Source organism: Oryzias melastigma, linkage group LG5, assembly GCF_002922805.2.
Source record: "Oryzias melastigma strain HK-1 linkage group LG5, ASM292280v2, whole genome shotgun sequence".
Taxonomy (NCBI): domain Eukaryota; kingdom Metazoa; phylum Chordata; class Actinopteri; order Beloniformes; family Adrianichthyidae; genus Oryzias; species Oryzias melastigma.
In genome coordinates, this window is record NC_050516.1 from 1371239 (window position 1) to 1396527 (window position 25289).

Genomic DNA, 25289 nt, shown 5'->3' on the forward strand with positions numbered 1-25289 from the left:
AACAGCACAAATCATACTAGGAGGAGTGGCTTATTAACTTTCAGCCGAATGGTAAGGACAATCCCCAACTCCTTGTTCTCGTACAGTCTCGTCGTTCACCTTCATCTCAGGCGTCTTTCTCCGCCCCCTCCAGCAGCAGCTTACTCTCGCCGACGATGCAGGCCAGGTGCCGGGAGATCTCAAACACACCTATTGTTGTGACCATCCTGATGACACTAAGAAAACCCTGTGCACCCAAACGCTACACTGCGCTCTCACCGTACTCCTCCGGAACCATGATGCCGAACAGACCCAGATCCTTCAGGCCCTTCAGAGTCTCCGTGGGGATCCGGGCTTCCCGATCGATCAACGCTGAGTCAACTGTGAACAATTACCAATGAAATTTGGCAGACCGACAGGCTTTAGCTTTCAGAGCAGCCGCAGCATCTCACCCTCTTCACTGAAGAACTTCTCCACTGGAGCAACAAACTGATTCAGCTCCTCCAGCTCCTCATTGCTGATTTCTGGGTAAGGGAAGACCTCAGCCTGGAGAACAGAACAGGACAGGTTCAGATACTTTAGTGGAGAACAAATCTTCCAGCTGCAGCAGTTTGGGTTAGCTCAGACTCCAACAGTTCACACAGAAACCCCCAGAATGACAGAGATGACATGTTTACACAGAGAAGGTGCTCCGGTTCTGATATCTTAGAATACCTCCATTCTTCTCTGTACCACTAAAATAAGCTTATAAGTTCTGAAGCATTAATGCCACATCATAAATGTTTGTTTTCATCCATTAAATCAATCTTAACTACACCTTCAGGAAGTTTCTTCAGAAAGAATCATGACATAAACTCATCAGTAAAGACCCAAACAGAACCACAGACTTTTCTGAAGCAGAACCACGTGACTACCTTTACCGGTCAGCACCAATGAGGGTTTTAACTGTACCCGACCCAACCCGACCTCTTACTTTGTTGACTTGACCCAGGAACAGGTCTTTGGCGTACGCCAGGCTTCTGCTGTGAGTTTTAAAGCTCCTGCGGGGTTGCAGGTGCCGGTGAAGAAGTGTCCGCCTGGCGGGCAGACATAGCAGCTGCTGACCCACAGAACCGAACCTGGACCAAATCGCGAACCGACTCATATTTCTATCTGACGGTGACAGTACATGAACGAGTTATGGAACTGTGAACAGCACCTTTCACCCGTTTCTGGCTCGCTTTGATGACGTAAATACTTGGAGCCGGGAGGCATTCTGGAACCCTCGAAAATTGCAGTTTCTATTTTTTTAAGGAAATTTGAAAAATTAATGCATACATTTTTTTTATTACAACTGCACAGAAATGAAAACTTTATAGAAGTCTATTGTTGAAATATTTTTTTAAAAATATTTTTTGAAGAAATTACCTCAAAACAAACAGCTTTCATGTACTCTAAAATTGATTTTTGAGTCATTAAGGATTTTTGAAAAAAACAAAAAAAACAAAAAAAAGACACATTTTTATTACATTGTGTTTATGAAACCAAATTAAGCAAACACATTTATGGTGTGAATCAAATCACTTCTTTTTCATATTCTATATTCTTTTGTATTTTATGCGTGAGAGGCCTTTCTAAAATTTTAGAATTATAATTTCTAAGTTGTTTTGAATCAGTCGCCATCTTTGCTGCAGGTGAAGCTGATATGTGGAAAAGCATAAAACTGCAGTTTTAGACTAAAAATATTTGTATCCTTTGCAAAAAGTAGTACTCTTGAAGTTTATTTTTATTAAGAACACTTGAGTATTTGCACAAGTGTAGCAAATATACTAAAGATCATGTAGTGTAGGAAGTATAACTGAATATTTCTTCAGACTAAATTTGAACAGTTTACAAAATGTATGTAAGGATGTAAACCTCAAATATTCTATTAAACTAAGTGTAGTTGTAGTACAGTACACATAAATTGACCTATTAGAGTGGGAACAAGGGTGCTTTAATTTTTTTACAATGTATTTTTCTATCACAGTTTCACTTGTGCAAATAATTTTTTTTGTTTTCAGTTTCTTAGAAAATCTTGAATCTTTAGAGGGGTAGTTGACTGTTGGAGTTGAAGAAAATGATGCATAATGATGCATGTCTGAAATGATTAACCTCCATGCGGTTAAAACAAGCCCTTGCTTCCATTCTTGAATATAAAGTAAACATGGCAATATTAAGTAATGAATTTGAGATATTACAAAAAAATTAAAAATAAAAAAATAAGAAAAATAAATAAATGTACCTTCAGTGTAGGATTTTTTTTTGACAAATTGCTATTGTGTGCACTCAAATTAAAATATCTTGTTCGCACAAGTTAACACTTTGTGCACACAAGATACTATTTTGTTTACACACAAGATGCTTTTGCGCACAAAATGCTACAAAATGCTAATTTGTGTGCAAAATATATTGATTTCAGGCAACAACTTGTTTTTTTATGTCATGTCCAACTTCTGCAACAAAAGGCTAATTTATGCACACAAAATAATAATATGAGGGAACAGTTTACTTTTTTTCTCTGTTATTAAGTGTTAAAACTCTTTAAATCACCACTAATAGTTGGTAACTGGTGTACACTTGTTTGTACCTTCCTCAAAGGCACCAGAGGCAATGTAGGGCGGCGGGAATCAAACCTGCAATGTTCCAATCAGATTTCGACCGCCCTACCTCTGCACCACATCACATTCCAGCCTTCCACACTTTGATATAAAACTGAACAATTTCCCATTGATTTGTATTTTAAAAGGCAGGTTTTACATGGATTGTATTCAACTTATTTAGAGTTTAGTTGCAATAAACTGTTGAGATATTTTATTTATTGCAGTCAAGTTAAAAATGTAATTTGATTTTTTTTTTTTACGAGGTCAAGATTTGTAGGTCATAGATGAATCTTATGTAATCCTTTTTTTAACATCAGCTGGCAATTTATTAAAAAATATGTTTCAACTTTTGTTCTTATAATAAATATCTCAAAGGCTAAAAGAAGATATATTTGACTCATCTGTCACCTTTTTCCTCTATGACTTTAGATTCTGTCAGAGATTACTAGTCAATGACTCATACTCTAAGGATTTAAAAACTGTTTCCCTTTCTGTAAGTTTTATTAAACTTTTAAACATTTATATAGTTAACAGCAAGGTAAATTACAAATCTACAATTTCCGTCCGTTTCAATCTCAAACTAGTTCAAGAAAACAAATCGCATGACGTACATTCTTCATGGCAAACACAACCTTTCATGTTTTCAGTCAAAAGAAGGGAAACATATCACTTTTTATCTGCTGACACGACTATAAATAGTTTAATCAAGACTATTTTATTAAAGGTACATTAATTTCCTTTATTCAAAACAATATTATGTGTACAAATACAATAATATAATCTATAATCCCAGCATTTGTTTTAAACAATTCTATGTAGATTTCTGTGTCCAACTTTACACCAAGAAAATCTTAAATTAAAAAAAAAAGTTGTTTTTTTTTTCATATAAATTGTTTATTTAAACAGATGCATGTGTTTTGATGGGACTTTAATTTTTAAAGCAATTTAGTAATACATTTGTGAAGGGCCTGTAGATAAAACCTTTAAATACTTTAAAAAAAAAAACTTTGTTCTGCAACACAACCCTGACCTAAAAAGATGAAGAAAAGAGACACCGAGAGCAGTCTGACACATCAGAGTAAAGTTCAACTCAGTTTGAAGAAGCTGAAATTAAAGGCATGTGGTTCCTTGTTTGGTTTATTTCCACATGCCATGTTACAGTCCCGCTCTTTAATGCAGAAAATAGACTCAAACTTGGAAAACTTCTGCTGACGTTTGTCGATTCAGGATAAAGAGGACATGACTGAGGCTGAAGCCACAGCGCTGCTGCAGTCAGATGAGTCAGTGTTTGCTGAAGCAGAAGCAGCTGAAGTTGTTTGATATTCTGGACTTTGTATGTTTGAACAAGCTGGAGGCTGACACACAGCAGCTTTTTCTATATGGTGATGTTTTTTTGCTCATTCAAGCCTCAAAAGCACAAATGGACTCCACATGTTATGGTGCTCTAGATCACGTGTCAAAGTCAAGGCGCGGGGGCCGGATCAGGCCCTCCGAGAGATTGTATTCGGCCCTACGGATAATTTTATTTTGTTGTTACTAATGGGCCAATGTTGTCTCGCTTTTTTAGGCTATTTTGCAGTTTTGCTAATATTTCAGCTACATGCTAGCTGTTTTGGCTAATTTAAGCTTTTTTATGTTTTTTTTTTGGCTATTTCGGAGTTTTGCTAATATTTCAGCTACATGCTTGCTTTTTTTTTAAAATCTAATTTAAGCTTTTTTAGGCTGTTTTGGAGTTTAGCTAAAATTTCAGCTACATGCTAGCTGTTTTGGCTAATTTAGTTTTTTTTTTTTAAGTTAGGCTATTTTGGAATTAGGCCAATATTTCCACGCTAGTTTTTTTGTTTTTGCTTTTTCAGTTTTTTTAGGATATTTTGGATTTTTTTTAGCTACATGCTTGCAGTTTTAGCTAACCTAAGGTTTTTTTAGGCTAATTTGGCATTCAGCTAATATTTTAGCTGGCTGTCAGCTTCAGCATCTTCAGCTATCGGCACTAGCATCTTAAGCGGCCAAATTCAGCTTACAGCATTCACACTAGCTTTATCTCAGGTAATGCTATATATTTAGATGATAATTATGTTGAAAAGGTATGATTTTAAAGTTTTAAAAATGTTGTTTGGTGTGTAATTGTTTATCCTGTTCAGCCTGCGACCTAAGCTGTGTTTTGGATTTTGTCCCTTTTGTGCGATTGAGTTTGACACCCCTGCTCTATGGTTACTTTCAGATCTTCAGCCTTTTTCTGCAGCTTTCTTTATGGATTCTTATGCATGTAATAAAATACAAGCTATCAATTTCCATCTGCTACTTTTTTAGTCATTCTGTTTTAAAATTATATTTCACCTGAACAAGAATAAGAACACTGAGTCTGGAAATAGATTTTAGCTCAACAGTTGTTAAAATCCGCTCCAGTTATCTTTTAAGCTATTGTAAAAGTATCCCCAGTGGTCCTTGAAATAAGATTATGATGCTTTTGGCCAAATTCAGAAAAAAACTGTTGTTTTTTATGACAGTTTCTGCAAAAGAGCAGTAGTTTGTTAGAAATTCACCTTTTAGTTGCCCCATTTCTTCAGAAGTTCGCAGCTATAGATTTTAATTCAGCGACTTGATGGATCAGAGTGATATTTACAACGTTGAACGCTCTGAAAAAAGGCCATCGCCGTCTCATTTCAGTGAAAGATGTATTGATATTCAGGTATAGTTTTTTTTTTCTAAGTCAAAGTCTTAAAATAGTGAAAATTGTTTAATCTGAGTATGAATTGCAATATGCATCGAATTGTTAGACACATATCGGAATAAATATCGTATTTGAATGCAAATCGTATTGCCAAACTCTTGCCAACACGCACCTCTACTAACAGCTAGAGGGCGCTGTAGATGTGTATGAGTATTTCTACTGACAGCAATAGAGAAGAAAAACCGTCGGCCTTGGCAGAGTTGTTCAAAAGTGACACAGAAGATGAAGAATTTAACAGATTTAATAATAGAAAGAGTTTCGCTAACTTGTTTTTGATGCTTTTATTACCTGAATAATTGTTCATATGTGGTGCTATGCTGGATTCCCCATGTTTCATGGAACTAAATAGGGTTACAGTAGTGATGTGTACATATATTTGTTTTTTTTACTTTTATCTATTCTGTTATTATGTCTGTTCAAGTTACCATATTCTTTTTTATTCCCAAAAGTGCCACTTGTATATGAGTTTTTCTTCTTTATTACACTCTTTTTTTTGCGTCTGTGACTTATACTACTACTGTAGTCCAAAAAATATAGCAATTTAACTTTTTTTCAAAATAAAAGCCCCTTTTGCTGGTCCTCCAGTGGGGAAATCTATGAACTACTAATGTCTCACAGTTTACAATAAAAAGGGAAAAAGGAAAATTAAAATGAGTAACAAAACATTTTGAGAAATAAAGTCCCAATTAACTTCTCTGAATGTTTAAACTGCTTTCCTTCCATTTTTGAGGCAAAAACCTTGGAAGTGAAACACAGAGGAGGAGGAGGAGGAGGATGAGGATGAGGGGGAGGAGTTAGTCCCTGGGGGATAAAAGTCTTCACAAAGGGGAGTCTAGTCAAAGTGAAAAGAGACAGAAGAGCAGAAGGACCAACCACATATCTGAGCTCCGCCTCGTCATCATCCTGCTGATCAGTGAGTTTCATCACTCAAACTTTCAGAGGAAGGTTCAGCTGAGAGCACAGTCAGGCAGACAGTCAGAAAAACAGACGGTCAGGCAGCGGGGGGACGGGTTCACCATGGACAGGTGGGTGTTTGGAGTAAAGTCAGCTCAGGTTCATTTCCAGCTGTTTTCATCTGTGAATGGACTCTGTGAGCGTTGGTGTCTGCTGCGGTTCTGAGGGTCCAGATGGGGTCTGAACCTGGATCCTGTTCGGCCGTACTGCCCCTTTAAGGGGGCATTTGTCAGGAGCAAACACTTCTTTTGGTGCCAGGTTTGAACAGTTTTACAGCTTTTCAGCAGAGTTACTTCTTGGAGATGGAGCTGAAGAAGTCACCCCCCTCAAACTAAACCTCAGAGAACCCTCCATCAGAGCTTTGTGGTCAACAGTGAGCCACAGGAGCTTGAAGCTGATTGGCTCTCAGCCCTGATCTTTAATCAAGCACACAGATTACAAGCTGAGTGTGCACGTGGGGGGTGTGCATGTGTGCCGGCCTCTGTGTGCATTTATAGTTGTAGGAAACTGGTGAAGCCTCGACCCCTATGATTAGTGTGTGTGTGTGTGTGTGTGCATAGTGGTTATCAGGTTTTTCCCAGAGTTTTGACTCACAGGCCCCCCTCCTGCGCCTCACCGTGTTTGTTTCTGATGGAAGCAGCTCAGTCTGAAGCTGCTGGTCAGGTGGTGGACTCTGCTCTGACCTGAACAGACCAAGAGAAAGTCAGCTTGTTTAAATGCTATTAAATAATATCCCTTCTTTTTGACTTATTTTTATGGTTTATTAGTTGGAATTTCATTTTAAACACAAGCTGAAGCTTAAATAACAGGTTTGACATGCATCAGAGTGTTAAAGACGGATTTTTACTTATTTATTTTATTTTATTGCTGTGAAACCTTTTATTTTCAATAGCATCACTCACTGGCTCAAAAATGCACCGTGATAAATTTTGATAATATCTCATCATTTGATATTCTTGCTATAGGTTATTTTTATGTGTCGGCCATTTTAGGAAAACTCAAATAAGAGTTTAGTTTAATTGTTTGTTTTTCTTACTAAACAAACGTGTATTTCTGATTTGGATAGGTGGACCTGATTTAAAATCTGGTTTATGTCCAACAGGATAGCTTCTAAGCCTTTATCTACCTAACTTTAAGGCTTTTTAAAAATCAATTTATTTAAGTTCAATGCCATATGTGGTCTAAAGGAAAAGAGTAATTCTTTTTGCAGTAAACCTTCACACCAAGCATGTGACCCTTGTTCAAAACTGCGCTAAATACGCATCACTTCATGTATTTCGAGCCAATATTGTTTACACTAAGCAAGCAGGGAAGGGCTTCCTCTTCTTTTTCTCTTCTTACTGTTTACCAGCGCATGTCGACCGCCTACAGCTGCAAGAGTCTTCATGATCAACTTTGAAACAGTTGGTACTTCTGTGAATTAAAGATGACATCATTCAGATGTCAGCACCAAATCCGTGTCCCTGATTGGTCAAAGTTCAACGTACGTTCAGTGGACACACATTGTATACACAGAGCCTGAAAACGGTCTTAAATGTTTGCCAGATACGAGCACGAGAGTCGTGAACACAGAAGTCCAAAATGCAAACATACATGCATTTGCATGGATTTTTAATTTCAAAATGGTGACATGAACAGAAATTTAGGCAAAATTTAGGCAAGAAATGGCAAAATCAGAAGTAAAAGTTGAACTTGGTTTCACTTTCAATGCACGTTCAATGGCTGCAGCTTTACATAGAGCCCCAAAACAGTCGTGAAAACTTGTGTAGCTACATATGAACACATAAAGTTTTGAATGTGGATGCTCAAACTGCACATATATGCATAATTAAATAGAATTTTCATTGGAAGTTGATACTTAAACATTTGTTGACAAGGATTAAGTGAATGTATCTTAAGGGTTTTCTGCATCTGTTTGGCAATTTTTGTTAGGATTGTGCAGTGAAGATGCAGAAACTTTGCTAAGTTGTGTTCATAGGTAATGAGTGAGCCTGAACCTCTGCATCTGCTCAGGTGACTCAAAACAAACAGCTGTGTTCTCAGTATCTTGAGATTTTGATTGGTTCTTCTCATGAGTGGGGCAGGTTTGTGTGTTCATAGTATTCCTGAGCAGATGAACCATCATTAAGATTGATATCTGGAACCCACAGTCATGACAGAGGATTAGTCGGAAGTAAACAGCAGTTTTGTTTTTTTCTTCCTTTTTTCAGGCTGCTAAAGTGGGGCAGCTTCATGCAGCTGAAAATCACTTCAAGCCTTTACAGCAGCAGCAGGAGGGGAGGAGGGGGGGGGGGCAGCTCTCTGCTCTGTTTGTCAGTATAATCCACACACTTGTGTGAGCAGGAAGTCTGAAAAGTCTCCGTCTGGTGCATCACTGGTAATGAGGCTGCCGCTGACCTAAAGTAACCCGAGTTTCACAACACCTCCCCATCCCGTCGCAGCAGCCTCATGGGGCCGTCCTGTTTTTCTCCTCAGGACTAAGTCGGACAGAAAGAGCTGCAGGGGGCACTTTACTTCTGTTGAAATCATCTCTGATTTGAGAAAAACACTCAAGCTTTTAGGGTTTTATGTGGCAAAATGACAAATCAGAGCGAGCTCCATCCAGGAGTTGCAGGTGTGAGGAGAGAAGAACCTGCTGAGTTTCAAAGACCTGAATCTTTTGCTCAGATTGTAACTTTGAGAAACTATTTTTTATCGAATAGATGAAAGTCAATGACCTTTCTGCTGCTCCATCACAGATTCAGTCCCCTCAGTGAGGGGGGTTAATCCGTCTGGATGTGCTCCTGCTGAGTTCAGTTTAGACATTTTGCTTCATGAACCTTTTTACACCACTTATACCTTTTAATATGCATTTTTTAAAAATTAAATTATATTTTAATGTAGTTTAAGTTTGGATTTTAACATCTTAGTTCATTTTTCTTTTCTGTTTTCCTTTAACTTTTTACAACTTTATTTGTATTCAGTGCAGCACTTATAGGTGACCGTTGTCTGTTAATTGGGCCGTTTTAAATAAAGTTGGATTGGATTATACCAGAAAATTCAAGAAGAGAGAATGACTGAGCAATTGTAAGGCAATAACTTTGAGAAGTTTTAATACAACCACAGCCGAGGTGCTAAAACTGTTTTCTCTGCTTCAGACGTCTGTGGTGAATTTAAAGCCGTGCAGCGTCATCAAGCTTTTCTGCTTTATAGACAGAGTTAGCACACTTTTTTTAACGATGGTTTTTCCATAACTTCTTCACAACTTTTCTATAAATTTTCCAAAACTAAGACTTTTGCAGTCAGTGCTGCTAAATCAAACCATTTCACATAGTGATGCATCCATATTTCTCTGGTTAGCTGTTAACATTGCAGCTTCTGTATAAATGGCTGTTTGTGTCTGTGTGGAGGAAACTACAGTAACGTTTAGAGGCATTTTGCATTAAAAATAAATAAATAAAAGGCTGATGCCTCTTCTTGAAAAGCCACTTGTTAAAGCTACATTTCCCAGCATTACGTAGCATTTCACAATCCAATGATTTATGCATCCAAAATAATAAATATTTCCTGATTTGTTTTTCAAATTTCTACAGCAGATTTCATTTTTTACAAACTTTTCCAGGACCTATAAATCACATTTTAAATCGGGACAATCCGATGACTTAGCCTGGAAGCCGCTTGTTGTGTCAGTCTGATGGGGTTTTCTCTGGTTTGTGAAACACAGACTAAAAACTCTTTTACAGTAGTTACAACTGAAAGCATCTGGAAATGATTGTCAGCTTTCAAAAAAGTTATAATCTTTGTACTGAATGAAGAGTTTCTGGGTTTAGCATACATATTACTTCTTGTCATTTTCACCCTCATTACTGCTGACAATCAACAGTTCATTGCAGATTTACCTAATAGCCGCTCCACCTGCTATGGCCTCTAGTCCAGACAGGACAGAGTGGATGGGTCTGTTATGAGAAGGTGTTTGGACTGGAGGACTTTCTAATCTATTTGGTACATCATTTCTATGAAGTGAAACCTTTACATTCTCCCAAATCAGTTGAACATCCTGTCGTTTAGCTCACCTGTAATCCTGTTTTTGTTGCAGTCCGTTCGTTTCTGGTTCAGGATGACCGCCCTCCTGCTTTCCTTTGTCTTCCTCATGCCCTTCCTGGCCAAAATGGAGGCTGCACAACCGGCCGGCTGCAAGATTCGTATCACCAACAAAGGATTGGAAAAGTGTAAGTTCAGAAGAACAATCCTAGTTGATCCTATTTTTTGCCATGCCAAGGGGGGTGTGAATGTAGCATTAGGTTGGGGGTGTGAGGACGGAGAGCTCTCTGCAACGGATAAGGGAAAGGGGGTGGGGTTACTTTGCACCAAAGGTCCCGCCCACAACTCATTTTCTAATGAACTACTGTTGCTCTGCAGAAACTATGTCCCTAAAAATTTAAATATTTTTTGATTTTGGCTAAAAACAGCATAATCAAAGCTTAAAGACCATTGGGAATGCTTTGAAAATAACTTAAAACGTTGATAAAAGTGGTTTTTTTAAATATTGCTACAAAGTTGCAGCTCACAGAAAACTGATTGGATCACACAGTTCTGCAGAGAGTGTGACGTTCTGACTGGTTTCTGGTTGATCCAAACAACCTTTTAGTGGATCGGCACTGTTCCAAGTAAGACAACAGCACGAAACACTCTCCTCATGTTTTGTTTTCTCAGTGAAGTCAGAGACTGAGAAGTTTGTCGAAGAGGAGCTCTGCAACATCAGCATGCCAGAGATGATGGGCAAAGAAGGACGCTTCCAGTACACCATCACTGAGTATGCACACGACTGCATGCTGGCCTGACGCCTCACCTGCTGCACACCTGCTGACACTCGGCTCCTCCTTCTGCTTTGTTGTCAGTGTGAAGATAACAGAGCTGATCCTGGCTCATGCTGATCTGAAGTTCATCCCTGATGTCGGCTTGCTGTTCGACATCCAGAATTCCTCCATCTCACTCAGTTTCCACCGACAGATCCTCTACTGGTTCTTGTTAGTATCGTAAACATGTTTGGAGTGAAGCTTTTCTCCTCAGAAGATGCTGGTCTTAGTGTCGGTCAGCTGTTGCTCTCACGCTGGCTGAAAAGGAGCAAAGTGGCCCCGACACCCACTGTGTTTTTGTGTCTCAGTTATGACACAGGAAACATTAACGCCTCAGCGGACGGAGTCAACATCAACACAGCTGTCAACCTCATCAGGGACTACGAGGGACGGCTGAAGATCAACAACATCACCTGCAATGCCAAAATCAACAGGATGAGAGCAAAGTTCAGCGGAACGCTGGGGTAACGGACGCTCATGCAGATACTCACCAGTCCAGGGATAGAAGAGATTAAAAAAGATGGATGAAAACATGCTATAAGACAAGTGAAACTGAAAACATCTAGTGCAGGAGTGAAGGTCATCAGTGGGAACAGAGGAGGAGAAACAGTGTAGAGGGGTAAACGTCGGACTAAAGAGTAACAGTAGAATGCTGATGAAAAGGCAACTTACATGTTTAATTTGAGAGAAAATGGCTTTTAGAGATGGATATGAGGCTGAAGAGGTTTTTCCGTAGAGAGGACAAGAAAAAGGAAAGAGTGGATATGTAATGTGTGTAGATGCTAGACGGGCTGAATGTGTTAGATTTAAGAGAAGACGATGGCTCAGAAGAAAACTATAAACAGTAGATATATTTTTTATTTTTCAGGAAAGTATACGACTTTGTGGCCAGATTTCTAACAACAGGCATGCGCTTCTACCTTAACCAGCGGGTAAGTGATGCTGCTTGCTTCTGTGGGGCTCTGACCACTAGTTTATGACCACTACATGTTATTAACAACATTTTTAACTTAGAATTGCTGACTGACATCACAGAGATTCTAGAGTTTGGGAGCTGCAAGTGAAAAGCTCCGTCTCCCCCAATCACAAGCCGAGTCCGTGGAACCCTTCAAAGGATTTGATCTTCAGAGCTCAGGACTTGACAATGACGGGAAAAATGTAAAAGTTCGAAAGATAAAGAAGTAACAAACCATTCAAGGATTTAAAAACTAGAAGTAAAATAAAATAAAAACAATTCTAAAAGACTCAGGCAGCCATTAAACGGCTGAACTTTGGACCAGACGGAGACTGGTCCAAAAGCTCTAACATACACACATCCACATATGATGCCTCAATGATTACTCTCAATCATACAGTGAATAGGCATATTTGCACTTATATACACAGTGCATGGCAGTTTTGCATTTGGCCTAGTCTCTCTATCAGTTTTAGTCTGTAGTACACGTAGTGGCGCTAAAACTGCTCTGTCAAAGGTAAAACTGAAATCACTTTGGCTTAAGTGATACATTTGCGTAAAACATAACCCTGTGCATCACTTTGTTTTTCAGATACAAAAGTTTGGCCTCAGCTTGGCAAAGATCTCCTCTGTTATGACATCAGGTTTTAAAACAGACTCAAGGGGAATGAAATGAATGTGTCTCTGTCAGATCTGTCCAGCCCTGAACCATGCTGCTCTCGTTCACGTCAACTCGCTCCTGGAGACGATTCCTGTCAGGACGGAGGTGGACAACTACATTGGAATCGATTATTCCCTGATTGAGGATCCCGTCATGACGGATCAGAGCCTGGACATGCATTTCAGGGTCAGACTGGAGCTGATGATCTCTAAGGAGTATACATGAGCGAGTGTCATCGTGTTCTGTGTCTCTCCATAGGGGATGTTCTTTGACCTGTCTCACCAGAACCTCACCCTGGCGAACTATGCTGTGGACCCGGTCATCAGAGAGTACGATCGCATGGTGTATCTGGCTCTGTCCGAGTTCTTCTTTGACAGCGGGATGTTCGCCTACTACACCGCTGGAATGTTTCAAATGGACATCGTCGATGAAAAGGTGAACAGGAGTAGCAAAGTCTCTAAATGTGAATGGAGACAGGTAAAATTTCAGAGTTATTTACAGTTTTAGAAGTTTACTTGCTGTGGCGACCCCTGATGGGATGTGCCAAAGGTCAACAACTCTGAGGAATGTTTCCAGTATCATGTTGAATGGATTAAGGCCGTTCTGAAAGCAGAAGAGGGTCCAACTCGACACTATGTGTGGCCAGTAGGGGTGAGCGGATCGATCTGAGTATTGATAGTAGCGATACCAAGGTGAAGTTTGTTACATTGTAGTAGCTTTTTTAAAATTTTGTACTATTTATTGTTTCCTCCTTATCACTGTAATATGACATTACTAATATACATGTTCTATATTTTATGCTTGTTTACTTCAGATTGTTGTAATTATTCAACAAACATTTTTATTTGTCAAAAGTCTCTGTCCTGTGTTTTATTATGCACTTAATGAACAAAAAAATGTGTATTTCCAAAATTATTCCAAAACTAGCCCTGTAATTCCTTGGTATCGGAAGACCCAAATTCCCCATTTCACCCACCCCTAGTGGCCAGTGAGGGTAAATCTTTGCTTTGCTCCCAACACACACACGAGTCTTAACAGTAAAGCATTTCCTAAACGGGATTTAGCAAAAGATTTTACCACTCTCACCAGTCAGGAGTGAGCTTGTTGAAAGGGGGTTCACTCAGTCCAGTTATCATATACGGTCAGTGGTTTGAATCCATCATTCACTGAATAACGTCTCATTGGTGCAGATTCTTTCTTGTCCCGCTTTTTCAAAACTTAATGTTGACTTTGAAAAACACTTAATTGTTTTCAACTGTTTTGTTCCGCAGATGCCAAAAGACCTGGAGATGCTGTTGAGAACCACCTACTTTGGAACCATCATGATCACAGTGAGCAGAACAGTAGTTAAAGAATATGAAACAATGGTAACACAGTAAAAAAGGCAGGACACAAAATAAATTGTTACCAGACAGCAGGGATACATTAGACCAGGGGTGTCAAACTCAATCACACATGGGGCCTAAATCCAAAACACACTTTAGGTCGCGGGCCGAACAAGAAAAAAACATTTATTGAACACTAAAACTACATTTTTGAAACTTTAAAACCTTAACTTTTAACATAATTATGAACTTATAGCATTACCTGTGATAATGCTAATGTGAATGCTGTAAGCTGAATTTAGCTGCTCACAATGTTAGTCCTGATAGCTGAAGATGCTGAAATTGATAGCTAAAAACGCAAAAGCTGATAGCCAGCTAAAATATTAGCCAAATGCCAAATTAGCTTAAAAAGCAAAACAAAAGAATCTTATGTTAGCTAAAACAGCTAGTGTGTAGCTAAAAAAAAGCTAAACCTCAAGTTTGCCTTAAAAAAACTTTAATTACCCAAAAAAGCTATTGGGTAAACATTAGCCCAACTCCAAAACAGCCTAAAAGAACTTTAAAAGAAAAGCCTAAATTAGCCAAACCAGCTAGCGTATAGATTAAATATTAGCTAAACTCCAAGATAGGCTAAATTTGCCAAAAAAGCTAGCATGTTGCTGAAATATTAGCTAAACTCGAAAATAGCCAAAAAAATCTTAGTAAATGCCAAAATCGTCAAATAAATCTCACAGAATGATGATTTTTAAAACTTTTAGACCTACATTATTAACATAATTATGAATGAAAAGGCAAGAATATTATTCCAGAATAAATCAACTTAAACCTTAAATAACTTTAAATATTTTACTCTCCTTAAAAATACATTTTGTCAAAATTATGGGCATTTGACTATTTGTTGTTGCCGTTCAGCTGTATAGTTCCGCTGCACTGACAGATACATGATGTTCTTCACATCCATGTGTGTTTGCTAGAATCCAGCTCTGATGGACGCTCCACTCGCTCTACGACTCGCCGTTAACTCTCCCCCCAAAACCACCATCAAGACCTCCGGAGCAACAGTCTTCATGACTGCTATTGTAAAGGTGATGATTCTGCCTCCAGGCCAGCCTGCAGTTCAGCTCAGCAGCATGACTATGGTAGGTCTAACACACAAATGAAGACACAAGCTTCAGAGCTGGGTATTAAACTGTAAAGCTACTGACACACATGTAACGTTTGTCCAAGAACATGTTAAACATGGGTTCTTGAATACGCGCTTTTCACAATGGACAAGCAGGGAGGGACTTCTTCTCCTTTTTTTTTTAATTTTTCAAATCTTGCTCCAATCTTTTTCTTTCTCTATTCCAGTACATGAAAGATTTGGTGTGGGGCACAAACAACACTTATTAATATCTCCTCCATGAACAATTTCCAAACACTTGACACTTCTGTGAATTAAAGAGACGCCATCCATAAGTCACCACAAAATCTGGATCCCTGATTGGTCTAAGTTCGACCTGGATTAACGCATGTTCTTTACGTCGACCCTGAAAACGGTCATAGAAACTTTCATAGCTATGTGTGAATGCAAGAGTCTTGAACGCCTGTGACGTTTACACAGATTTTTTTATTGGAAGCGGACACTTGTTGCAGAGGGTGCTGTGAACGTAGCTTAATATTTGCAGCGCTTTCACTGGCCAACAGACGTTCTTTCATGAACTTAGCAATTAATTTATAAAAGATAATTTCAACTTTATGTTTTTGTCTCAACAGAAATTATAAAGCCAATTCAAACTGTTTTTTTCCTTCCTTACTTCTACAGGAAGCAAAGTTTAATGCCAAAGTTTCCATGAAGGGAAAGCGTCTGGCCGTTCACGCCGACCTCCGCAGGTATTAATCCTCTTTGGAGAATATTTATGAAAAAAGTAAATTAATAAATCAGCCATGGTTTTACTTTTGTGTAATTAAAGATAAGTTTGAAATAAAAGTGGTGCTCTGCCTCCTCAGACATTGTGTGTATAAAAAATATAGGAAAAATATAAAAGAGGATCAAACAGTATTTGTTTTTCAGGTTTAAGATCTTCTCCAATCAGTCGGCTCTGGAGTCTCTGGCAGTGAGTAGGACGCAGAGTGATCAGAATGTGTTTTAAAGAACTTCCCACTGACGTAAACATCCATGTATCTGCAGCTGATTCCTCTGCAGGCTCCTCTGAAGACCATGCTACAAATGTCTGTGGTTCCTCTGATCAACAGTAAGAATCTGGATCCACACACGTTCAGACGTGATGAACAAAGACCCTGAAGTCCATTTTTTTGTCTGTGCAGACTGGACAAAGAGGGGGGTGCGCATCCCGCTGGCGGACGGGATGGACTTTGTGGAGGAGGTGGTTGAGTATCACAACGTGAGTATGTTCATTCACGATACCAGGATGAAACTGCATGCATTTTGCTCACTTCATGTCGTCCTGGATGACAGCAGGTGTTTTTTTTTCTCTGCAGGGCTTCATTGTGATCGGAGCAAACCTCCATTTCAGTAAAGGACTGCGGGAAATGATGGTGGGGGGCGCCAACGCCACCACCACAGCCTAAATGTGAAGGAAAATGACCAGGGACTTGTATAAAAGACACGCACAGCAAGGCTTTTAGATGAAACAAAAGCACACAAACAAGTAAAAGAGGAAAGAACATTTGTACTTACTGCTTTTAATTCTTGTCACACATTTTTGCATTATTGTAATAATCCACCAGAACACTCACGTATGGTCAGACTCCAGAAGGTGGCACTGCTGGCTGTATATAAGAACTGGACCAAGTGAGTGTGATGTCACTCATAGAGAATGCCTTACTTCCGGCTCCAAACAATAGAATCAATTTAGTCACCATTTTTTCACAATATTGATGCCACCATGTTGGAAGCAGACGATGTCAATAAGCAGTGATTGGTCCAAGTCATTCTTAGTCGTTTCTATGGCAACCACTCAATCAGGAGGGAGCTTGTCAGAAGTCCACACCTTTTCCACTGAAAGTGGGCAAATCTGTCAATCAAAAGTCTCAACATGCTTTAATTGAGGCATCTGATTGGTCAGTTTATAACTTGAATAACTCGCAAAAAAGAAAAAAATATGTCTTGGAAAAAAAATGAGATAATGACTGAGTAATGTTTGCTTCTTACTAGAAGTCTTTGGATATTTCAACTTCTTGAAGCCAGCGGGCACTTTATATTTGGAATGCAAGTCCAGTTTTCTTATACAGTCAATGGGTTCATGCGGTTTTCATGGCTGAGTTTTGGGTTAGCAGCAGTAGAAGAAGAGCGTTACAGTTACAGAGTCAAACAAAAAACAGAGCTCAGTCTGCTGTTTGAAAAACGGAAACTGTTCTTTATTTTCAGCAATAATATATCACGACTCAACTTGCTTTTCTGCTTGGCATCATTTGTATTTTCATTAAGTTTAAGTTAACATGGAGGGGCTCGTGAAGGCAAAGCAGATGTAGCAAGAGGGGAACTTCAATTAACATAAATTAACGCCTTAAAAATATATCACTGCTTAGAAAAAAAATAGTTCCTTCAGAGAAATTCATTCTAACTAAACTAGTGACACTGCAGCAAAACTTTAGAAAACTGCAGACTGAAGCTTAGGTTTGATACAGATTTCAATGCTAAATACCGTGCAAAAACTCTAATGTGAATTTACAAATCCACATTAGAGTCTCAGAACTCAACAGCTCAAGCCTGTTAGGAGATTTCAATAAGAATGGTTTGAAGGTCTCCAGGGAACAGATCCGTGAAAACCTATTAAAACATAGAGCCCAAAGGAATTGCTCATAAAAGTAGAACAATAAACCCTCTCAGGTTTTAGATTCACTAATACATCCTCATGGTTGGGCTCATGTCAGAGCAGGTGGTAATTCTCTGTAGCCAGTTCTAGTCAGTGAGTAAAAACCACTAATGGGTCCAGAGAGACAGAACCCAGGCCACTGGATCTCATTCTGCGTGTGTGTCAGAACAAAAGAACTGAAAATCGAAGTTCTGGGACTCCATCTAGTGGAAAATGATGGAAAATAAAGTGTAGCTTGACTGAGCCCTTCTTCTTCTTCTCAGAAAACCCAAACTTTAAACGTTGAGTCAGATCAAAATCATCTTGAAGTTGCCCCTCAAAATGCTGCTTTTGAAACAGGGTCCCAGGATTTACACTTCATCACTGTTACACTGCAGGCAGAAGACACTAACAATAAACACATTACAAGGGTTACAAGTACTACGGTACTTAACAAATATCTGTTATAGTTCAAGTTCAGTTTGTGCTGTAAATAAATAGTGAACGATGAATGAAGACAAGGTTTTGTAATATTTTTGACAAAGTATGTGCAACATTTGATGGGCTGATAACATTTGTTAAACAATCTGCTGTAAATGAAATGATGAGACAATAAAACATGTTTTAAACCTATATCACTATGAACGTGTGAGTTTGATCAGTCACGTACTGATGTGTTCTCAATAAACTTTGGGTCTTGATTTTGTCACATCGTGAACCATGATGAGAACAAACGCTAAGGTCATGTGACCCACATATTTATCTAAAAGAGTCAGAACACATGAAACACGAGTACAGCCTTTTGAAAACATTTTTTGGCCACCAGATCTCACTGTGGTGACGTGTTTCCACCATTCGACAGATTAAATCTTTTTTTGGACCCATTGTTCCAAATAATTGGAACTCCCAATCGTTCCATTTCTGCTATCAACATCTGCAAATTGTGCAAATTGTATTTGTGATAACAAAATTCCCCTAACGAAAACACAACATTTGCACAAAACGTGCTCAGAGGAGGTGATTTTTGAGGTGTATTGAAATTCATATATTTTGTAAAACTGATATGGAACCCTTTTTTAAATTAAATGGGTCTTGTGACCAATAACCCGATACCACGTTCAGCTGTGCAGTGCCTGGGTGGTCCAACAGCTTCACACACTTCATCAAAAATTGGTCATGTCATGCAACATATTTGGATCCACATCCATGGTGCAAAATCACCAGCCACCATTTCCCAAAATCGCTTCATCCTTAGCCGCTCCTACATGTATGGAGCTTGCTACTCTTTATGGCAAGCAAAAGGGGTCATTGATTGCCAGAAAAAGTGCCATAAAAAGCAAAGTATTGTCCATAAAACATGACACTTTTTATGCAAGTTTCAAAAGTAACATGTAAATTACACCATCTTGTGTTGTCCCTAAACAAGCGTAAGAAACACCATTTTTCATGGCCAATACGCCATTTTTAACGGACTTTTTCTGGCGATTATTGACCCCTTTTGCTTGCCATAGATCCAGGTCCTGAATAAGACGCCGGCGTATCCTTTGATAGATGATATGTGCTAGAGCTGTGGCAGAAATGTCAATGTGTCTGCGGTAAATCCAAGTATTGTTCACATTCATCGGCGTGTTTTTGAATGACTTATTACGCGAGTTAGTTTCGGTTTATTTGCACAATATGGTTTATTTAAACAGGGTTCATTTTTTATCTTTAAGCAGGGGAGTGCCATCAGATCAGAGGCTGGTGTCCTGCTTTTTATTCAGTTATTATTGCTAAATTACCAAAACAGATCTGAAGTGGGACACTGACCATCACGGACAAGACACCCCCTCTCCTTTAGAAAAAATCTACACCTTATTGATGCCTCTTTAAGTGATCTTTGGTTTTCAATCATTTGCTGCTGAAAAAAACAGCATAAGTGTTGAAAAGTCAAGTAAAAAATAAACATATGCAGACCAAATTAAAGATGTTATTGGATTATTATGTGTTATTACTAATGTTTTCATATGTGGGGGTGGGGGTGGGGGGTAAATCAGCCATTTAAATCTTTTAGAGATTTTCCTTTGAGTAACATGTCATAATGGTGCCAGAGAGAAAGTGAAGTTACATTTATTTACATTTTTCAATACTTGCATTAAAACAATGCTTGAAGTTAAAATTTTGACAAAGAAAAATGTCTCTAACTGGATCTTTGTTTTATTTACAATAATCATAAAAATTTACTCTATAGCAACAAAATAAAAAACGATCCTCAAAGACTGAAATAAATTCTGTAAAAGCATGTCTTGTTCTTCAGGTGCTTGTCTTCTCAATGATCCCGTCGTAACCATGGAAACCACACTTCCTCCCTGCAATCTTGCAGCCAAAGGTGAGAGCTTCCTGCAAACTTTTTCCTGCAGATGGAAATATATATATATATTGATAAAAAACTTGAAGAAAGGAATTAGGTTTTTAAAGTTCCACTGTGCCATCGATGTAGTCTAAAGCTTAACTATATACAACTACTTAACTATATTCAACAATTTTCCTCCCTTTTTTGTCGCTGGAATAATTCCAAACACATTGAGTTGTTTTAAGTTTTCGACAAATCTGTTACCGTTTGACAGCATGAAGATGACGCCAGCGTTAAAGGTGTCTCCAGCTCCGAGGGTGTCCACCAGTTTTTCAGGAGGAAACGCATCTGAGTGAACGAGCACGCCATCAGGACCCAAAGCGTCCGCTCCTTTCTCTGCCCAGGCACAGATAAGGACGGCCCTGAAGGACAGACGGGTCAGAGACAGACGGGTCAGACAAAAATGGACCAGATGAGTCAAAGACGGGAACAATATTCACCCTTTCTTGACTCGATTGTAAAATCCTCTCACAGCAGCTTCAGCCGACTCGAAGCCGAAGTGGCGTGCGACGTCTTTACTGACAAACACCTGCAGACACACATATCCAAAGATTAAGATATGATGACATCTGCCGGGCTGAAACCTCTCAAACATCGATGCACAGGATCTAGTTGTTATTGCAAAAATTGATATTTAAACACCAGGGAAGTGTCAGAATTCTGCACAAAGAAGATCTCCTGGAGGTCAATACGGACAAAATATTCTTAGGATTGACAGCTTGTCTGATGCTCTCAAGACTGCTCAACCGTGGCAGGATTCTAACAGGCCTTCCCAACCACAGAGGAGCTTCTGTTGCCTGAGACTGGTGTGTTTGGCTGGAGTTTTTTGCTTATATGCAAATCCAACATTGTTTCATCAGCTAATAATCCATCATGCTCGAAAAATCTGCAGAAATGTCCCCAAACCTTCAAAAAATATCATTTTTTGAAAAGGTTAAGCATCAATCGATAACACTAAGAAGAACTGGTTCTGATGCAGGGAAACAAATAAAAAAATACATGTTAATTACCGTTACTCAGAGAAAACAAATGTGAATAAAAGCAACTATGACATGTGAAGAAGCCGACCCGTACCACATCGCCGTATGGGAACAGCTGATAGAGCGGCTGGCGGGTTTTCTCGATCTCCACAGACACCGTGATCCTCTCCTGCTGAGGCAGCGTGCCGTTATACCGCTCCACCTGCTGGATCATTTTCACCTGCTCCTCTGCATTTCTGCCCTGGAGGAAGAAAAAAAACAGTTACTTGTCACTTTTAGACTCTTGTGACTAGAGAAATCTATGACAAAAACTTTAGCTAACTGTCGAGCTGATTTCAGAATCTATTGTCAGAATCTCCTTCATTCATTCATTCATTCATCGTGCTGCTCTTCTTTCAAACCTCTTACCTCCCAGTGCATCCACTTGAACTGACCCAGGTCGACTTTAGAGAAATCCTCCAGTGTGACGTCAGGAAGGTTCCTATAAAAACAGAGAGCAGTCTTCAACCACCATGTGAGGATTTTCCTCATTAACCGGAGAGTTGAGGACGTTTGTCCTTCAGTCACTCTGATCAAAAATGCCAAAACTTTATTGGTAGGTATGATTTATCCCCCATTTTATTTGGGGATTTTATTTTCATGCTTTCAATTTCATCTTCATTTGTTTTCAAATTTCAAGGATTCATTTTATTTATATTGATTTAGATTTTATGTTTACTAAATTGGAATTTTCTGTTTGGTTTTGATTGTGCATTTATCATTTTTAATCAGTTCCTTTAAAGATAATATCAACGACATCTTATTTGAGCCATCACTGATATTTTGTTAACCTTTTAGTGAAATCTGATTGGCAGATGTGATCTGGCAGAGACCCTGTATTTCCTCCAGGCTGGGGACAGGCACAGGGAGGCTCAGACACGGGCCACCTTGTGACTACATGGTTATGCTGCAGTGTGAAGGGTCTCGCCTAAGAACTATACCTTTAACAGCCATGATTGATCAAAATGAGGACAGCTAGATTTTTTATTTTATTTTAACAGAAATTTAGTTCAACTACATTTATTTTGGTGTTAATAAAATAAACTAGCGGGCAGTCAAGGTCAGTTCTTTAGGAGTAAAACTGATTGTTCTATTTTATGTAAATCTGATGAATCTAAAGATTTGTTCAATCAAAACACAAACAACACATTTTTTTTGGACTCAAATCAAAATAGAAACATTTAGGTTTATGACACTGTGGCTTTGAGTGCAAAGAAACGTGCACAAGGCTGCGCTTGTGTGCAGTAAATGTGAAGTAGTGACAGTGTGGAAACAGAGCTGCTCCTCTCACATCCTTCCCTGTTTAAATTCCAAATCCTCCTGCTGTATTTGCCTCTAATTACATAAGATCATAAAATCATCTGAGTGGTGTGATGTCATTAACTTCTAAGTGTCAAATCAGAAACATTTGAATGTTTTCCTGATTTATTTAAATAAGACAAAATCAAGTGGAAAAATACATAAATTACGGTTTTTAAAATTATGTTCAGAAGAAAAAATTAAAGAATTTCCGCTCAATAATTAATAATTAAGGTCCACTCAGTCCCAATCCACTACAGAGGCCCAAACGGCTCAAACCACGACGGTACATTTGTTTTCTTCTTTGCAGAACTTTCCTGACGACTGTGGTTTGATGCGATTCAGGGCTCTGCTGCTCTCTGCAGTGGATGAAACCCGATTTTCAGCAGATTTTTGGATCATCTCTGCATGCTCCACGGCGAACGATCAAACAGCACTCTCTGAACACCTCATCACTGCTCAGGGATAGAGGCGGAGCTTAAAGATCATGTGACCAAAATGAACCTTTTCAATGACATAAGGACAGACCTTTCTGTCATTTCATCTGAGCATTTAGTTGTTTTTTTTGAGTGGTTTATATAAACTGAGATGCTTTAGTCTTAAATATTCTGATGATGAAGAGGCGTTCAGAGAATGCTGCACGGCACCAGCCGGTTCTCTTACGTATCGAACAGAAAGACAGTTCGGGTTCCGTTGGGTGGACACACCACACAACACGCGCACGGAGTTTGACCTTTGACCTGCCAAACCACAGCCGAGACATCGACCGCTCGCTGCGAGAAGTCAGCCATGATGAAACTGAGACAGACAGACAGGACATGTGACGGCGCCCTCTGCAGCACACCCAGGAGAAAAAGAGTCTGAGCGTTTACGAGCAGCAGAAGATCCTCCCCGAGGATGATGATGATGATGATGTCACTGTAAAGAAGCCGTTAGTGAAACACACACACACACAGTAGCACACACACACACCTGTTCATGTGCAGGATGGTGCGACTTCCTGTACTGACGTTGCTGATGACCACGGAAGCTGGGGGGACGCACTGAGCGTGCTTGGACACCAGAGTGACATCAATGCAGAACGCCTGGAAGTCTTCCAAAATAAAACTACAAAAACAGCAACTGTTCATGTGTTGAGCCTGTTTATGTTTCAAGCTTTTGAATCCTTCTCCACAGACTGGAAATAGAAAGGAAGTAGGTCATTACATTCAATCCAAAGTTTATTATTTTGAAGGGAAGAGAGATGTTGTTTCCATCGCTGCTGGTCTTCAATGACTGTATATGAGAACTGGACAAAGTCAGTGTGATGTCACCTTTAGAAAATTGATTATTTGCAACAAGTGAGTTCAGTTGTGATTTCTTTGCACAGACGTCGCCATGTTGGAACCAGAAATTGTCAGTGAGCGCAGTGATTGGTCTGAGTCAACACTTCTATGGAATCCACTCTGACCAATCAAAAGTTAAAGATAAAATCCCATTAATTGTCACGAACTGCACTGTGGGAAATTTGTTCTCTGCATTTAAGCGTTCTCTGTAATGTGAGACACTAATAAAGGCATCTGATTGGTCAATTCACAACTTGAATAACTAGCATTACAGGATGTTACTAAAAAAAAAGATTAGCAACATTATGCTAAAAAAGAACAAATATACTGACTGAGTAATAATTGTTTATCTCTAAATAGAAGTCTATGTAATATTGGCTTCTTGGAAGCAGCGGGTACGGGAGAGGGTCACTCAGTCCAGCTCCTATATACATTCAGTGTGGTCAACATGTGGGATGGAAACATTTTTTTGGCACAAAATGTTAATAAAGACAAATGCAGAGATAAACAGTCATGACAGGAGAGCAGGGGCAGCAGTGAGTGGTTCAATCTGACATCCAGTCTAGAAAAGATTTCTTTACATCACACGTGTCAAAGTCAAGGCCCAGGGGCCAGATCCGGCCCTCAGGGTAACTCTATCCGGCCCCTCAGATCATTTTATTTTATTGTTATTAATGGTCCAATGTTATCTTGCGCTTATTTCTAACTTGTATAAATTTGGCAAAATCTATTTTAAGGGGAGTAAAATATTGAAAGTTATTTAGGGTTTAAGTTTATTTATTCTGGAATAATATTCCTGCCTTTTTATTATATATAATTATGTTAAAAACTTACTATTTTAAAGTTTTATAAATTGGCATTCCGTTAGCTTTTTGACTATTTTGGCATTGACTAAGATATTTTTAGGCCATTTTAGAGTTCAGTTAATATTTTAGCTACATGCTAGCTGTTTTGGCTAATTTGGGCTTTTTAAAGTTTTTTTAGTCTGTTTTTAAGTTTAGCTAATATTTCAGCTACATGCTAGTTGTTTTGGCTAATTTAGGCTTTTTTAATTTTTTTTTGTCCATTTTGGAGTTNNNNTTGTTTTGGCTAATTTAGGCTTCTAAACATTTTTAGGCTAATTTGGCATTTAGCTATTATTTTAGTTGGTTATCAGATTCAGCATTTTCAGCTATCTACGCCAGCATTTTCAGCTCCAGCATTTTCAGCTATCAGCGTCAGCATTTTTAACTATCAACTTCAGTATTTTCAGCTATCAGCTTCAGCGTTTTCAACTACCAACTTCAGCATTTTCAGCTATCAGCGTCAGCATTTTCAACTATGAACTTCAGTACGACGCTGAAGTTGGCTTCCGATTCACAGCTTCCGATTCGCGAGAGCGTTCCGCTGTGTTTTT

The 25289-nt window shown here is 38.9% G+C and overlaps 3 protein-coding genes across 7 annotated transcripts in view; 1 reads left to right on the plus strand and 2 right to left on the minus strand.

Annotated features, from left to right (window-relative positions):
* Positions 1-1213, minus strand: part of acad9 (acyl-CoA dehydrogenase family, member 9) — a 7792-nt gene extending 6579 nt beyond the window's left edge. Inside the window, exons 1-3 of the mRNA XM_024270996.2 lie at positions 953-1213; positions 432-525; positions 259-360 (exon numbers count right to left, since the gene is read on the minus strand). Of these exons, the coding sequence (XP_024126764.1) occupies positions 259-360; positions 432-525; positions 953-1123 (367 nt within the window). The 5' untranslated portion in view covers positions 1124-1213. The remainder of the gene's footprint in view (positions 1-258; positions 361-431; positions 526-952) is intronic.
* A 4915-nt stretch (positions 1214-6128) lies between these two features.
* On the plus strand, positions 6129-17124 carry LOC112144983 (phospholipid transfer protein; the record flags this gene model as incomplete). 3 transcript variants are annotated; one of them, XM_024269929.2, is given in 16 exon segments in its annotated part: positions 6150-6244; positions 10158-10266; positions 10361-10493; positions 10978-11077; positions 11163-11291; positions 11429-11584; positions 11989-12052; positions 12767-12922; positions 12995-13171; positions 14008-14067; positions 15036-15200; positions 15866-15933; positions 16115-16157; positions 16232-16295; positions 16369-16445; positions 16543-17124. In XM_024269929.2, coding segments are annotated over 14 exon segments (1461 nt in total). In that variant the 5' UTR covers positions 6150-6244; positions 10158-10266; positions 10361-10381.
* Positions 17125-19866: 2742 nt separating this feature from the next.
* The window catches only part of khk (ketohexokinase), a 7896-nt gene continuing 2473 nt past the window's right edge, over positions 19867-25289 (minus strand). Inside the window, exons 3-9 of one of the 3 annotated variants that reach the window (XM_036211780.1) lie at positions 23541-23675; positions 23232-23366; positions 21639-21711; positions 21325-21471; positions 20691-20779; positions 20455-20612; positions 19867-20251 (exon numbers count right to left, since the gene is read on the minus strand). In XM_036211780.1, the coding sequence (XP_036067673.1) occupies positions 20151-20251; positions 20455-20612; positions 20691-20779; positions 21325-21471; positions 21639-21711; positions 23232-23366; positions 23541-23675 (838 nt within the window). In that variant the 3' untranslated portion in view covers positions 19867-20150. The remainder of the gene's footprint in view (positions 20252-20454; positions 20613-20690; positions 20780-21324; positions 21472-21638; positions 21712-23231; positions 23367-23540; positions 23676-25289) is intronic. The other 2 variants (XM_024269931.2, XM_024269930.2) reach the window with 2 other exon arrangements.